The following is a 17,024-nucleotide window of genomic DNA, read 5'->3' on the forward strand; positions in this document are numbered from 1 at the left end:
CAACAGCTCTCTGTAGGGTAGCACCATGGTGTAGCTGGAGGACAGCTAGCTTCCGTCCTCCTCTGGGTACATTGACTTCAATACAAAAATATAAGAGGCTCATGGTTCTCACCCCCTTCCATAGACTTACACAGTAATCATGACAGCTTCTGGAGGACGTCCTCCAACCTATCAGAGCTCTTGCAGCATGAACTGACATGTTGTCCACCCAATCAAAGGATCAGAGAATGAATCTAGTACTGAAAGCATTAGCTACAGCTAGCTAGCAATGCAGTGCATAAAACGTGGTGAGTAGTTGACTCAAAGAGAGAGAAAGACAATAGTTGAACAGCTTTGAACAAATTAATTTCTTCAAAAATGAAGGAGAAGTAAGAGAGAGAGAGAGAAATGCAGCTAGCTAGTTTAGCCTACTCAAACACCAGCTCAAACAGAGAGGGATGCTATGTTAGCTAGCTGGCTATGACTATCCAACACTGAAACTCTTCCAAGTCAAGGTAAGATTTTGGTTTTACTAATTTATTGCCACCGGGGCCCGCCGGTGTAACTGCTTACTGACTGTACACTGTACTGCATGATTGTAGTGAGTTTACTAACGCATTTGTTCTATTAGCTATGTTGAGTATGACTTTACTTTAGGCCAATAAAAGGGATCACCACCACACAAACTCAACCAGATCTGCAAACATTCTAGCCCTCGATTGTCCAGCAGGGGGCGTTAGATACATATTTCCTTTTACAGTCTGATTCCCACACACAAATACACCATAATCAAAGAGCAACAGAATATAATATATTGTTCACAGGCGGCCCGTGGCACCTTAATAGGGGAGGACGTGCTCATAGTAATGGCTGGAATGGTATCAAACACATCAAACACATATTTTCCATGTGTTTGATACCATTCCATTTACTACATTCCAGTCATTATTATGAGCCGTCCTCCCCTCAGCAGCCTCTTGTGATATTGTTGTATAATTTTACAAGAAGTGTCATTTTCCTCTTCTAACAAGGAAAAAGATGAGCTCCCAGCTTTTAGTGAATACTTTTGGATGATTCAATCATCATATTTTTATGTTTTTATTTAACCTTTATTTAACTAGGCAAGTCGGTTAAGAACATATTCTTATTTACAATGACGGCCTACCAAAAGGCAAAATGCCTCCTGCGGGGACGGGCCTGGGATTTAAAAAAATAAATAAAATAAATACATTTAAATATAGGACAAAACACACATCACAACAAGAGAGACACAACACTACATAAAGAGAGACCTAAGACAACAACATAACAAGGCAGCAAAACATGACAACACAGCATGGTAGCAACACAACATGAAAACAACATGGTAGCGACACAACATGGTAGCAGCACACAAACATGGTACAAACATTATTGGGCAAAGTCAACAGCACAAAGGTCAAGAAGGTAGAGACAACAATACATCATACAAAGCAACCACAACTGTCAGTAAGAGTGTCCATGATTGAGTCTTTGAATGAAGAGATTCAGATAAAACTGTCCAGTTTGAGTGTTTGTTGCAGCTCGTTCCAGTTGCTAGCTGCAGCGAACTGAAAAGACGAGACCCAGGGATGTGTGTGCTTTGGGGACCTTTAACAGAATGTGACCGGCAGAACGGGTGTTGTATGTGGAGAATGATATGGACATCATTATTTAAGCATTTAGCCTACCCACTGGGCACACCACATCATTTCAACGTGGATACTTGTTGATCAATGAGATTACAACCTATTCACCCATTCAAAAAGACAGCCAAAAGTTAGTTGAATTTCCAATGTGTTATCACTATGCTTTCAACCATCGCAGAGCACAACCAAATTCCCATGGGAAAACAATGTCAGATTTTTGGTTTAGTTGTCACCCACATGTCTATCACTGTGCTTTCAAAAATGTAATCTACTTAATCCCCAAAAGTAATTATTTATCATGAGTGGGCCATAAACAATAACTAGTAATGCTGCATAATCAAAAAAAGGTTAAAATCTCACCTTTCAGGTAATTAAAAAAAAAAAAATAGCTGAGGTATAGTCACTTTTGAGGACACATGCTCAAGTACACAGTACAAATATGATCCAAATAAAATATGTTATGACGTATTTCCTACTCAACATGAATAAGGCTTGAAATTACTTATATGCTAAATATAGCATAATCAAATTATAAAATGACTAAGATTTCACCTTCCTTATAACTGTAACATACATATTTGTATATTTAGTGTTAGAGAAAATGTGCATGTTTTCTAAAGGTCTCTCTTGATCAAAACGTCTGCCCCCACCACTGTGAACGTCTCACAGAGCTTTACCTTGACTTCCTGAACTCGTTAGGAACTTGCCTTTCATAACATATGATCTATGACAGAAAAGTGTTGTTTTTATGTTCAAAATATATGAATTATTTTACATGAATGGCTATAAATCGATCTCTGAATGTGCTACCGTGATCAGGAGTTGGTGGACAGCCCGAAAAGCGAATGAAATGGTAGGTGGTTTCAGATATCACATCCTACGTCACACCGGCTCAGAAATACTACTGTGTTCGTGGGAACCAGGGCTGTCGCTCAATGCAAGCCAATTCTATCTACGGTAACCACAGGACGATTTCTAAGCGAAAATATCGGTCGGTACCAGAACCATGCAGGACCCCTAACCATCTAACAGGTTTTAAAAGCACAGCAAAGTTCAAATGGGAAGACGATGTCAGAAATGTTGTTTATTTATACAACAGATTGTGTTATCACTGTGCTTCGTCTAATAGCAGAACCAAACGACCTGGATTGCAGTTTAGATTACATTAAAAAGACATGGGGCAAGTGATGAATTCCGTTCGAGATGTTACGCTGATTACTACAGAAATTGTGAATGCTATTTTATGCAATGCTATCTTGAACATGAACGCCTATATGATGAACCCACATAAGAAGACATGTATAGTTACAGTAACCTCAATGTGGCCATGGATGTTACTCATTTTAAGGTTGAATGTTACCTTAGTTTGTAAGATATTTACTGTATTACAAAAGCAGTATTGAATTGTGTTTGGTTGACATTGCAACCAAATATCAACATATAAAGGAGATGGATCTACTGATTGGATAGTTCCATTTGAGCCACTGGCTTAATCCCATTCTTGAACTTTTATTTGGAGACGTGACTCTAACATACAGTGCATTCGGAAAGTATTCAGACCCCTTGACTTTTCCACATTTTGTTACCTTACAGCCTTATTCTAAAAGTGATTAAATTGATGACGAAAAAAGCCAATCTACACACAATACCCCATAATGACAAAGCAAAAACAAATTTTTAGAAGTTTTAGCAAATTTATTAAAACATAAAAATAAAAAAATTAAATATCACATTTAAGTATTCAGACCCTTTGTTGAAGCACTTTGGTAGTGATTACAGCCTTGAGTCTTCTAGGTATGACGCTACAAGCTTGTCACACCTGTATTTGGGGAGTTTCTCCCATTCTCTGCAGATCCTCTCAAGCTCTGTCAGGTTGGATGGGGAGTATCGCTGCACAGCTATTTTCAGGTCTCTCCAGAGATGTTTGATCGGGTTCAAGTCAGGGCTCTGACTGGGCCACTCAAGGACATTCAGAGACTTGTCCCGAAGCCACTCCTGCGTTGTCTTGGCTGTGTGTTTAGGGTCATTGTCCTGCTGGAAGGTGAACCTTCACCCCAGTCTGAGGTCCTGAGCACTCTGGAGCAGGTTTTCATCAAGGATCTCTCTGTACTTTGCTCCGTTCATCTTTCCCTCGATCCTGACTATGATATGACAAAGCCTACGATAGTCAGTAGTTATGGGTTAGGCGGGTCCTACAACAGAAACAAGGTGGACAGTTAAAGCCAGTAGCTTATTGCTCCAGGACTCTCACAGATGCAGAGAAGCGCCATGCACAGATAGAAAAGGAGTGTCTCGCAGCAGTCTGGGCATATGAGAAGTTTACCAGATATCTGTATGGCCTAGATACATTCACACTGCAGAGTGATCACAAACCTTGTAATAAACTGTAAAGACCTTGACTTAGTGCCTTTGAGGTGTCAGAGACTGTTGATGCGCATGATGCGTTATAACCCTACAGCCAAGTCTGTGCCGGGGAAACGGCTTGTTATGACATACACCCTTTCCAGACATCCCCAGGCAGCTGTTACAGGAGATATCGCAGAGCAGACCAGTGAAATCGAGGCCTATGAGGATGCAGTTCATACACCGCGGCTTATCTCACCCACCAAGCTTGATGTCGTCAAGAAGCAGACACAACAAGATGCAGAGCTGCAGATTGTGAAACACTATGTGACAACAGGATGGCTTAAGTTTGCAGCCAAAGTATAACAGGTATAAAAAAAAAAAACTTCCAGAACTCCAGCACGGAGTGAACGTCACCGTGAAGCTGGGCGACGAACAAGGCTGGACAAAGACGGCTTCAGTGCTTCAACGATGTGACACACTCAGGTCATACTTGGTCCAGACAGATACAGGAGTGCTGCGCAGGAATCCACACCACCTGAAACCCTTCCACAGTGCTTCAGAGACTTGTCAAAAGGGTGGAGAGGAACACCCAGAGTGTGACACGGAGTTGCACTTACCTGTTCCAGATGCCGACCCACCTCCTGTCCCAGAACCACAGACTCCGGTACACAGGACTTCTCGTGGTACAGTTGTCAAACCACCAGCCAGATACGGAGAGCGTGTGCAGTAATTAACACACAGCCTGCCTTATGCGACAGAAGAACCCCACTGCAGCTATGAAGAAGACTGGCAGTCCACCCAGCTCACCTTAGAGTAGAATATAGTTAGTGTTGAAGAAACAACGACTGTTTCAACGAGTGTTAAAGACAGAAAATGAGTTGATGTTTCATGAGTTGTTGAACTTTAAAGACAGAAAAGTTTGTTTTATGAATTGATATGTTGAGACAGGTTTATTACAGAGTGATGAACTATACATAGTGTGTGATGTTTTGACATTTTAGAAGCGCATGTCTTAAAAGAAGAAGGAAAGGGTGATGTGTTGTATTGGAACTATTTTATTATAGCACACGGCACAAGTATATTCATGACGGTCCGCGTGCATCCGTCGTAACAAGTCCAGTGAAGACAGCCTCCTGTGTTATGTTACTTATTGCTTCATTAAAGTCAACCAAAGTGACATTCACCTCAACACGATAACATCATCCGGCCGGGGGTTGAAATTTCACCCTCAAAACAACCCGTTGACGTTGATCATTTTTTTCACGTCCAATGTAATTTTCCACACAGATTCCACGTCACGATGCATTGACAAATTAAGCTGAAACAACGTTGACTCAACCAGTTTGTGCCCAGTGGGTAGTCACATTATAAAAATCATCTAATGATCAGATGTGCTTTTCAGCATCACATAGAGAGAGAGAGAATGATATAATGTCAGGCGTGTTCCATTAAGAGACAAACAACCCCTGAAACGTTGATCCGACTGCAGCAAGTGAAAGCAATGTTCTCTTTGTTCTCCTCATCAAAACGTTATCTTCCAGACACGAGTCAAATGAACATGCACTATATAGATGTTCACAAATCACAAAACAACGACATCCTATTCAGGTCTACCTACTGTATGAAACACTCAAAAAGTTGAGTATGTGTATGGTAGTGTGCCAGGAGTTTTCCCTGCTCAGGCTCACATAGTCAGGAACACTCCTTGCCCTACATACCACAGGGATAATTCATTACTTTGACACCGCTTGGTAGATACTCTAGCGCTGTGATACCGTCTTACAAAACAAGATAACCTCAAAAACCTGTGGGATGTGCATTACCAGTGTAGACTGCAGAAATGTCAGTCATATTGAAACCCATCCACCAACATGGGGGCTGATGGATGTTGAGGAGAATAGGGGGTGTAGAAGCAGGCCTATTTCCTAAAATTGGGTAAACGCTCAAACACTTCTTACTTTAAAGGCCACCCACACAAAAGGACGTATAGGCAATCAAGTTGACATTTTTCGGTCCCGCTTCATGGACCATGGAACAACACCTTTTGGTATGTGGGCCTTTGGACTATGTGGGATGGTGGAAAGTTGTGCTAACAAACAAGTGGTTAATGATTACCACAATCCTAAAATGTTTGAAGCTCAATCCGGACACAGAAATATCAAGCCCAGAAAGAGAGATCAATTGCCAGGTTTCTTTTAGGCCACAAGTTGATTGAGGTGGTTCAGGTATGTTAGAGGCCAAGGAAGTGTATTCGTTCTTGCTCTTTGTGAATGGGTGGTTGGGTCAGCTCTTCACCCCCTGCTCCCAACCAGTCCTCCTATCTACAAGCAGTCTCAATACCCAGCAGGTAAGAGAGATATGCAGATGTAATATCTGTGTTTTTACCACTATTATGACCTGTCAATTAGGTTATTATGCACAAGCGATGATATATCAAAACATCATGAGCCCTTCATGATGATTCTCAAATTATTATTGCATTTTGGTCTTTTAATATATTTACCAAACATATGTGTGACCCATAATGAACCATTTAATTTATTTTATTTCAACTGTATTTGTACAGGGAGTCAACATTGGGTTACACACACACATTAAAGGAGTCAACTTTGAGTTAAAACATACAGGGAGACACTTTTACAAGTGAGCCCCACAAACAACATACACAATGCAGTTTGCTGTACAGACTTCCCACCATATGTGATATGATTTGACAGAATGGTGTAATTAGAGTCCTACAGCATACAGTATATGGTTGTACCTTACAGAAAATCGACATTCATGTGGTTTTTCCGTAATGGCTGGATATGGACAGTACCTCAACAAATGGTTTCACAGTTTCAGTTTCAGATGTCGTTTTTGACTTATTTCGCATTGGCCTTTCACTTGTCATCTTACGCTTTCCCCACCCACTGTTTTCTAACAGTGGTGGTTGTTTTTTTTGTCAGTAATGTTTTAAAAGAAATATTTTCTTTCATTTAATTCTCCCCACTCTTTTCATCCTTTCACAAATCTCTCTCTCTCTCTCTCTCTCTCTCTCTCTCTTTCTCTCTCTGTCTCTCTCTCTCTCTCTCTGTGTGTCTCTCTCTCTCTCTCTCTGTGTCTGTCCCTCTGTCTCTCTCTCTGTCTCTCTCTCTCTCTCTCTGTCTCTCTCTCTCTCTGTCTGTCTCTCTCTCTCTCTCTCTCTCTCTCTCTCTCTCTCTCTCAGTATCTTGGCAAATGGTACTTCATTGCAGCGGCTGGTGTGAAGGAGTCGGATGTGCAGATGTTCAGACAGATGGACAGCACTGTGTTTCACCTGAATGAGACCTCTGAAAATACACTACTGTTGACCGGAGCCATGCGTGTGTAAGAGACCAGGGATAGCTGACACAATCATACTGGCAGAGAAGCCCACTCGGGGTATGTCCCAATAATCTCTCCTTCCTGAAGTGTGCACTTGTTCACTTCTCCACAGAAATGTAAAAACACTGGATTTGGATATGCATGGGCTAGAGGGAGTTTCTTATAACAGTATTGAGAAACGGAAGAAGAGAGAGATTATTTGGAACACATCCTTGGCCTGTTTCTGACCCAAATTTGACCCAGTCATACACAGTTCAACAGGCTTAATTACACCCTATATGGCGTTGCAATGCTTGTGGCCTATTCTACCCTGACTAACATTTTCAAAGTATAGGAGAATGTCAATGTTGTTTACCAAATTACAGTAGATGCTGTCTGTGTGATAATGCTTTTTTTTCTCCCATTTTAGGGGTGTTCATTGCATTATGAAAAACTGGACATATACTATTCAGTCTGGCAAAGATGATTTGACATTAGAAGGTAACTTACAACCACTCCCACTAACTTAGGTGCAACTTTTAGAGTTTTGTTCTCTTAACTCAGTCTTTCAATGGGCCAGTGAGTATATTGACCCATTGAAAAAGTATTGGGACAGTGACACATTTGTTGTTGTTTTGGCTCTGTACTCCAGCCCTTTGGATTTGAAATGATACACTGACTATGAAGTTAAAGTGAGTGCAGACTGTCAGCTTTAATTTGAGGATATTTTGATCCACATCGGGTGAACCGTTTAGAAATTACAGCACTTTTTGTACATAGTTCCCCCATTTTAGGGGACCAAGGGTATTGGGACAAATTCACTTATGTGTAAATAAAGTAGTCCAAAGGTTTTGTATTTGGTCCCAAAGTTAGAGACACACAAATATCATACCCCCAAGACATGCTAACTGTTCACCATTACAATAACAGGGGAGGTTAGCGTTTTTTTTTGGGGGGGGGGTATGATAGTTAAGCCTCTAACTTTCTCACTCATTATCCATAATCATGGTAGCATTCACATTAATGCAGAAATGTTTGGCAACATATTCTATTCTTATTTAAAATAAAAGTGACTCCAAAATGACACTACATTATTTAACATTCACTTCAATTTGGCACAAAATAATCTGAAACACATCCAACACAAACAGCAAATGCATACAACAAATTTGTAGCGTCACAGGCTTGATATAGTCATTGCGTGCTATGAATGTGGGACCAAATATTTAACTTTTTACAGATAAGTGAATTTGTCCCAATACTTTTGGTCACCCAAAATGGGTGGACTATGTACAAAATGTGTTGTACTTTCTAAACGGTTCACCCGAAATGGATCAAAATACCCTCAAATTAAAGCTGACAGTCTGCACTTTATACAGAGCCAAAACAACAACAAAAAAGTGTCACTGTCCCAATACTTTTGGAGCTCACTGTATGTGTGAACAAAACTTGAGCAAAACTATGTTAGCCCATTGAGTAATTAATTCCCTGTTGGTTTGACACAGGCAGGCCTGAGCTGCAAACTCTAGTGTGGAGTGGAGAGTGGCTGAACTGTACCAAGTGTATTCTGCTGCAGGAGATAGAGCGTCACTTGGACCCACTAGAGACACACGACACCCTCAACAGATTCATGCTTTACGGTCAGCCCGGGAGTCATCAATGATTACATACTGTGATGGAATACCAGAAATTGAAGCAAAGCTGAGAAAATCTAAGAATTGAGATACATACTGTTATTAATACATCACATTGCTGTTTAGTTAAATATTACATGTATACAATGTACATATTACATATTATGTGTTTTAAATTGTATAACAAGGACATGTTATAGCTGCCCAAAGGGTTAATGTGCTTAGAGATGCAAACAATATTTGCATGTTTGCACTGTAAGTGGTCCTCAATGAAAATCGTGTATTTTCTTTTTACCAGCTCGTGACAGTGCCTTATTGGATAATAATGTGGTGAAGGTGTTTCAGACCCAAACAGCTTGTAAAAATATGGGCAGATTTGTCCATCTCCCTCAAGAGAAAGGTTTGTGGTTTTGGTACATAATCTAACCTCACTATAGAACAAATGGACTTGGACCACCAGTGAAAATATTTTGTTTCTCTGGTGGTCCAAGTCCATTTGTTCTCTAGTTCTACTTAGAAATGTCCTTGTTTTTGAAAGAAAAACATTTTTTGTCCATTAAAATAACATCAAATTGATCAGAAATACAGTGTAGACATTGTTAATGTTGTAAATGACTATTGTAGCTGGAAACAGCAGATTTTTCTATGGAATATCTACAGAGGCCCATTATCAGCAAACCATCACTCCTGTGTTCCAATGGCACATTGTGTTAGCTAATCCGAGATTATCATTTTAAAAGGCTAATTGATCATTAGAAAACCCTTTTGCAATTATGTTAGCACAGCTGAAAACTGTTGTGCTGATTTAAAGAAGAAAGAAAACTGGCCTTTAGACTAGTTGAGTATCTGGAGCATCAGCATTTGTGGGTTCGATTACAGACTCCGGGATGCTGGCCTTCGAGGCAGAGTTACTCTGTCCAGTGTCTGTGTTCTTTTGCCCATCTTAATCTTTTCTTGTTATTGACCAGTCTGAGATATGGCTTTTTCTTTGCAACTCTGACTAGAAGGGCAGCATCCCGGAGTCGCCTCTTCACTGTTGACGTTGAGACTGGTGTTTTGCGGGGTACTATTTAATGAAGCTGCCAGTTGAGGACTTGTGAGGCATCTGTTTCTCAAACTAGACACTCTAATGTACTTGTCCTCTTGCTCAGTGGTGCACAGGGGCCTCCCACTCCTCTTTCTATTCTGGTTAGGGCCAGTTTGTGCTGTTCTGTGAAGGGAGTAGTGCACAGCGTTGTACGAGATCTTCCGTTTTTTGGCAATTTCTCACATGGAATTACCTTCATTTCTCAGAACAAGAATATACTGACAAGATTCAGAAGAATGTTCTTTGTTTCTGGCCATTTTGAGCCTGTAATCGAACCCACAAATGCTGATGCTCCAGATACTCAACTAGTCTAAAGAAGGCCATTTTTTTATTGCTTCTTTAATCAGAACAACAGTTTTCTGCTGTGCTAACATAATTACTAAAGATTTTTCTAATGATCCATTAGCCTTTTAAAATGATAAACTTGGATTAGCTAACACAACGTGCCATTGGAACATAGAAGTAATGATTGTTGATAATGGGCCTCTACGCCTATGTAGATATTCCATTAAACATCAGCACTTAACAGCTACAATAGTCATTTACAACATTAACAATGTCTACACTGTATTTCTGATCAATTTGATGTTATTTTAATGGACACAGAAGTTGCTTTTCTTTCAAAAACAAGGACATTTCTAAGTGACCCCAAACTTTTGAACGGTAGTGTGTATATATATATGTGTGTGTGTATGTGTTTCTTTCAGAGCTTTGTAAATTGGAGAATAAGGCGTAGCACTGAGGTAAGAATCTAAATGATTCATTTACTTTTATTTTTATGCACTTTTTATCACTACTTCCGTTTTGTGGTTATTAAAATTACATTTGCTCATATCCATCTCCACAATCTATTACAGGCTACCTGATATTTGTTGGAATCTTCAATCAAGATCATGCTATGCATCAAAATAGGTTTCCTTTTGATAGTTTAATATTAGCGTATTGCCCACTCTAACTTTGATCTAACTCCGAAACGTGGACCTAATTCAAATGAAGAACTCTCCTCTCATTTCCCATGTGTAATAGTAAAACAAATAAACAGAAAAAAGAACAGCTATTCAAAGTCTGTTCCAAAGTCTCAGAATGTTTAGAATAGCACTAGTGCTTAGACTTCTAAGCATTTTACATCGCTCATTTAAACTTGTAGTGACAAGGCACACAGTTATCAAGCTTTCTAAAAGGGCCTATTTCCGGGCAAATATTTCACTTTCACGCATTTCTCTTTTTGTGAGGGATGACTTAACTGTCATGGTTCAGTCATGGTTCACTGAACTGCATTGTTCCACTCTTCACCTACCTCCATCAATGGAGGCTGCTGAGTGGAGGATGGCTCATAATAATGTCTGGAATGGAGTGAATAGAGTGGTATCAAACACTTGGTTTCCATGGTTTCCATGTGGTTGATACCATTCCGTTGACTCCATTCCAGACAATATTATGAGCTGTCCTCCCCTCAGAAGCCTCCTCTGACCTCCATCTAAATACCATTGAAATATTTCGAAAAATATCCAGGGCTAGTTTACGGGGGAAGAGCCACCCACGTAGTTACACTGACAGTGCAGGGGAAATTCCCATGATGCTGCTGACAGAGCAGAAGCTCAGAGCACACAGTCGTTCACAACTAGTGGTCATCAACAGTTCTCTTCTTCATTTGCTCTAATGTAATAATACACAGGGTGACTGAAAGCTGAAACGTTGAAATGTGCTTTCACCTGTCCTGTTATTTCTTGTAAGGTTATTTCTTTGACCTGCAGGTCAAAATCAAGAAAATAGGGATATATGATGGGGTCCTTTGGGATGCATTGGATATGTTGTACTTGTAATTTCTATGGCTTTAATACAATAACAGACTCCCATGTCTGGTCCTATAAAAACACCTACAGTATACACTACATTGACAATAAACTTTTTCCTATACAGGCGGCAGGTAGCCTAGTGTTTAGAGCGTTGGGCCAGTAACCAAAAAGTTGCTAGATTGAATCCTCGAGCTGACAAGGTAAAAATCTGTCGTTCTGCCCCTGAACAAGGCAGTTAACCCACTGTTCCTAGGCCATCATTGTAAATAAGAATTTGTTCTTAACTGACTTGCCTAGTTATATAAAAATAAAAAATACAAGAGGAAATTGAGAATTCTTTGAGTTAATAGTTTCTAAAAACTTTGTCAAAGCCATTGATTGATGTAAAATAGCTCGACTTTCATCTGCACTGGCATCAGTGACAAAGCACAATGTCCAGTACTTGACATTATCAGGTTATGTGGGTTTTTTACCTGTAGCCTCAAGGAAAGGCCAAACAACAGTGGTGTCCTTATGCTTCTGTAACATTTTGAATCCTATACTGTAGCTCTGGACCCGTATTCATAAAGCAGAGCAGGAGTGCTGATCTGGGATCAGTTTCACCTTTCAGACAATTAATAATATTACACAAATAGGGAACCATGATCCTATCAGCACTTCTACTCTGAGAAGCTTTATGAATAAGGGCCCTGGTTAGAAATGATTGACATTACCAGTGGTTGCTACCAGTGCCAGGAGACAATCAATGGCTGAGTTAGACAAAGTCAACATGTAGCTAACAATGTCACCATTCAAGTACCTCTGTGTTTCGGCTATGCCCGGGGCTAATATGACTATATCCCGAAACCATGATGAAATCCTTGTCTATCTCCCTCCCCCTCTCCATTTATCTCTCTGATTTACGCACTTTCAAAGGTTTGTGACGCACCAACATGAAGACACTTGACTTCCCAGATACACTTTGGCATGAAACAACTTGTTGACTGGCAGAAGGTACAGAGGTCAGGGTGAGAATTTCCTTCCCATCTCCGTCAGGATGACTTTAGATTCTTACCTTTCTCTCACCTGTACGATGTCCATAATAGGACAGCCTCAATCTCAGCAGGACTTGTTTCAATCTCAGCACGACTTGTTTCAATCTCAAAACGACTTGTTTCAATCTCAGCAGGACTTGTTTCAATAAGTTAATATAGTCACGGTACGGCCGAGATTCTATTCCCAGTGTGTTCCTCTTTTCATTTCTGGATCATTTCTCAAATATCAATGCCATTTACAGTATATGAAAGAATATCTTGTTAAGCCCAAAAATAGGCAGTCAAACTCTTCCCTGCATAATAATTCATTACTGTCAAACGATGGTTCTTCCAGCCCACCTCGAACACACCTGATTGTTGATGAGCAGTTCACTAGTAAAACACTAATCAGGTGTGTTAGTGCTGGGCAGAAACAAAAACATGTACACCCTTTAGCTCTCCCTGACCAGGAATCGTGACCGCTGGTAAATACCAATATTGAGCCAAACACATCTTCGATGCTGCACAGATTGAAATCAATTATCTAAAACTGAACAGAAACTGATAAATCATCTAAAACTGAACAGAAACTGATAAATCATCTAAAACTGAACAGAAACTGATCAATTATCTAAAACTGAACAGAAACTGATCAATTATCTAAAACTGAACAGAAACTGATCAATCATCTAAAACTGAACAGAAACTGATCAATTATCTAAAACTGAACAGAAACTGATCAATTATCTAAAACTGAACAGAAACTGATCAATTATCTAAAACTGAACAGAAACTGATCAATCATCTAAAACTGAACAGAAACTGATCAATTATCTAAAACTGAACAGAAACTGATCAATTATCTAAAACTGAACAGAAACTGATCAATCATCTAAAACTGAACAGAAACTGATCAATTATCTAAAACTGAACAGAAACTGATAAATTATCTAAAACTGAACAGAAACTGATCAATTATCTAAAACTGAACAGAAACTGATCAATCATCTAAAACTGAACAGAAACTGATCAATTATCTAAAACTGAACAGAAACTGAACAGAACATAATTAGATGGATGCCAGAAGGTTTCTGCTTTCAACAACAGCAGTGCCTGCACTTCTGCATTTCAGGAAGATGGGGAAAACGAAGAGGCAAACATGATTGAAGGCCTTGTCTGAGAATTGTGCCTGCATTGGGTAAGCACCTAAACCATCTGTGTGTGTGTCAAGGAAAGCACAGGCGGGTTGATTGAGGATGTGCTATGGAGCATGAAACCAAGAACGGGAAAGTTACATAGAAATCTACCAGCAAACACTCTCTCTCCCTCTCTCTTTTTCTGTTTCACTCTCTCTCTTTCGCTCTCTCTTTCGCTCTATCTCCACTTTCTAAAAGTTACTTTCAGTCCTGTTTATGAAATCAACAGTGTTCAACTTCACGCATCTGCATTTCCATACCCTATGGTTATTTCCATACCCTATGGTTATTTCCATACCCTATGGCTATTCCCATACCCTATGGCTATTCCCATACCCTATGGCTATTCCCATACCTTATGGCTATTCCCATACCCTATGGCTATTTCCATACCCTATGGCTATTTCCATACCCTATGGCTATTTCCATACCCTATGGCTATTTCCATACCCTATGGCTATTCCCATACCCTATGGCTATTCCCATACCCTATGGCTATTTCCATACCCTATGGCTATTCCCATACCTTATGGCTATTCCCATACCTTATGGCTATTCCCATACCCTATGGCTATTTCCATACCCTATGGCTATTCCCATACCCTATGGCTATTCGCATACCCTATGGGTATTCCCATACCCTATGTATGTAAAGTCAGATTGAGTCACTGTGGCTGCCAGCTGGTGTATGAAACCATGAAGAAAACTCCCTGTCATGTTTTTGAGCCTGTCGAACCCGCTGACACTGACCTATAAATATGTATGGGAAAACACATGACACCCACATCTGTCAATGTTGTGCCTAACTCATCTTTAGCCTTACTAGCCTATAGTTCCTCGCTACAGGGATGATAGTGGTTCTGTCACCTTCTCTTTGCCCGTACGGTCATACTTGAGTAAAAGTAAAGATATCTTAATAGAAAATGACTCAAGTAAATGTGAAAGTGAACTGAATTTAAAAACGGAATCTAAATGCATCTGAGATGTTGAATATGTGAAACTATGGTAAATTTGAAATTATAGTTTGTAAACTTGATATGCAGACAATGAATGCAATATCCACCACATTGAAACAGAATATATAAATATTGAATTAGAATATTAAATTCAATTGTAATAGAATTTTAAAACTGAATGCAATATTCATTTAAATAATTTTCAAATCATGAAATACAAGTTCAATTAATTCAATGATATCTTAATGCAAATAAAAAAGTATTGAATTCGAATACAGTTTCTGTTGTCACTGATATCGCTCTGTAATCGCTCTGTAATCGCTACATCGCTTTCCTGCTCCGCATCCAAAATGTAACAAGTACTTTTGGGTGTCAGGGAAAATGTATTGGGAGTAAAAAGTACATATTTTCTTTAGGAATGTAAGTGGAGTAAAAGTAAAAGTTGTAAAAACAAAAAAAAATTTAAATGCTGAATATCCGTTGTTTCTATGTCAAACGGTTTTGTTATTTTTCAGTCTTCTGTGATGTATATAACGTGTAATATTGGGATGCAAACTCAAAATTGAATACATTTAAACTATATCTGACATGGTACAGGTGTCTTCTTTTTTATAGTCCATAACCATGTGTGTGAGGTGAATACTTTGGTTTCAAAGTAGATTTGTTTAAGACTACCAAGAACACTCTGTGTAACCCTGATTTAGCCCACTGCAGTAAAAGGTTTTAAGTAGTGCTTCAAAGTATTTTTCTTAGGGTAAATCCATTTGAATTCAATCACTTTTTCACAGCATCCCTTTTGATTTAAACAAAACTTTTCATACATGTTTGTCCATGGTCAGAAAGAGACTTTTTGGACCTGAATGCCAAAACATTCAGGAGATAAAGGTGCTCAGTTGACCCGTTTTGCATACCATACTATGAGACATCCATGTCTTCATCACCGGAAAATATAGATGATATAAAATAGGGTCTCAGCTTATGCATTCAAACTCAAACGTTTGAGGTTCTTGTGTTGTGCCCTAGAGAATAAAGGAAAGCCGCACACTCTAAGAGCTCAGATGCAAAAATTTTAATAACCAACGTTTCGACAGCTGTCGAAACGTTGGTTATTAAAATTTTTGCATCTGAGCTCTTAGAGTGTGCGGCTTTCCTTTATTCTCTAGTGTTCTGCTCCGCTAGCCAGCACCTCGCCTTTATAGGTGTGCGTTTCTTTTTTCTAGATTGTCTTGTGTTGTGCCCGCCATCAGTTGAGACACAACATGCTCTGAATACAGGGGGAGTGTCATTTCAATCATACAAATATAATTAATAGAATGGACATATCCCTTCAGACCACTGCAATTTAGCTGGTACACCATTGACATTTTAATTGAATTTACATTTTACTTCTAATTACTACCACAAAGATGGTCACTGGTCCACCCACTGTTGAATGTAAACTTAAATATCTATTCTATTATCTATATTTCTATGATTTCAATAGGTTTCCTATGGAAGATTAACAGTATCATTTAAAAAAACAGATATTCCCATTCAAGACAAAGGAGATGATTGTGGACTACAAGAAAAGGAGGACCGAGCACGCCCCCATTCTCATCGACGGGGCTGTAGTGGAGCAGGTTGAGAGCTTCAAGTTCCTTGGCGTCCACATCACCAACAAACTAACATGGTCCAAGCACACCAATACAGTTGTGAAGAGGGCATGACAAAACCTATTCCTCCTCAGGAAACTGAAAAGATTTGGCATGGGTCCTTAGATCCTCAAAAGGTTCTACAGCTGCATTCATCGAGAGCATCCTGACTGGTTGCATCACTGCCTGGTATGGCAACTGCTCGGCCTCCGACCACAAGACACTACCGAGGGTAGTGCGTATGGCCCAGTACATCACTGGGGCCAAGCTTCCTGCCATCCAGGACCTCTATACCAGGCAGTGTCAGAGGAAGGCCCTAAAAATTGTCAAAGACTCCAGAAACCTGGGCCTCCCGAGTGGCGCAGTGGTCTAAGCTGTGCCACTAGAGAGTCCAG

At 39.7% G+C, this 17,024-nt stretch overlaps 1 protein-coding gene across 2 annotated transcripts; it reads left to right on the top strand.

The window, feature by feature from the left end:
* The first annotated feature begins 6,126 nt into the window (after positions 1-6,126).
* On the top strand, positions 6,127-11,959 carry apom (apolipoprotein M). 2 transcript variants are annotated; one of them, XR_003872318.1, is made up of 7 exons: positions 6,127-6,339; positions 7,201-7,394; positions 7,747-7,817; positions 8,822-8,956; positions 9,249-9,350; positions 10,745-10,780; positions 10,895-11,959. XR_003872318.1 is itself a non-coding variant. In XM_029737468.1 (7 exons), exons 1-6 carry the CDS (start codon positions 6,220-6,222, stop codon positions 10,771-10,773), a joined length of 597 nt encoding a protein of 198 aa, XP_029593328.1. In that variant the 5' UTR covers positions 6,132-6,219; the 3' UTR covers positions 10,774-10,780; positions 10,895-11,959. The 2 variants fall into 2 exon arrangements, 1 of the variants encoding a protein (XP_029593328.1); XM_029737468.1 differs by having other exon boundaries at positions 6,132-6,339; positions 7,201-7,340.
* Positions 11,960-17,024: the final 5,065 nt, after the last annotated feature.

The sequence above is a fragment of the Salmo trutta genome, chromosome 37, assembly GCF_901001165.1.
Source record: "Salmo trutta chromosome 37, fSalTru1.1, whole genome shotgun sequence".
In the NCBI taxonomy this organism is placed as follows: Eukaryota; Metazoa; Chordata; class Actinopteri; order Salmoniformes; family Salmonidae; genus Salmo; species Salmo trutta.

Coding starts and splice junctions, on each gene's coding strand:
- apom (XM_029737468.1), top strand. CDS start 6,220: ATGTTAGAGGCCAAGGAAGTGTATTCGTTCTTGCTCTTTGTGAATGGG. Junction 7,341..7,746: donor TTGACCGGAGCCATGCGTGT/GTAAGAGACCAG, acceptor CTCCCATTTTAG/GGGTGTTCATTGCATTATGA. Junction 8,957..9,248: donor CAACAGATTCATGCTTTACG/GTCAGCCCGGGA, acceptor TCTTTTTACCAG/CTCGTGACAGTGCCTTATTG.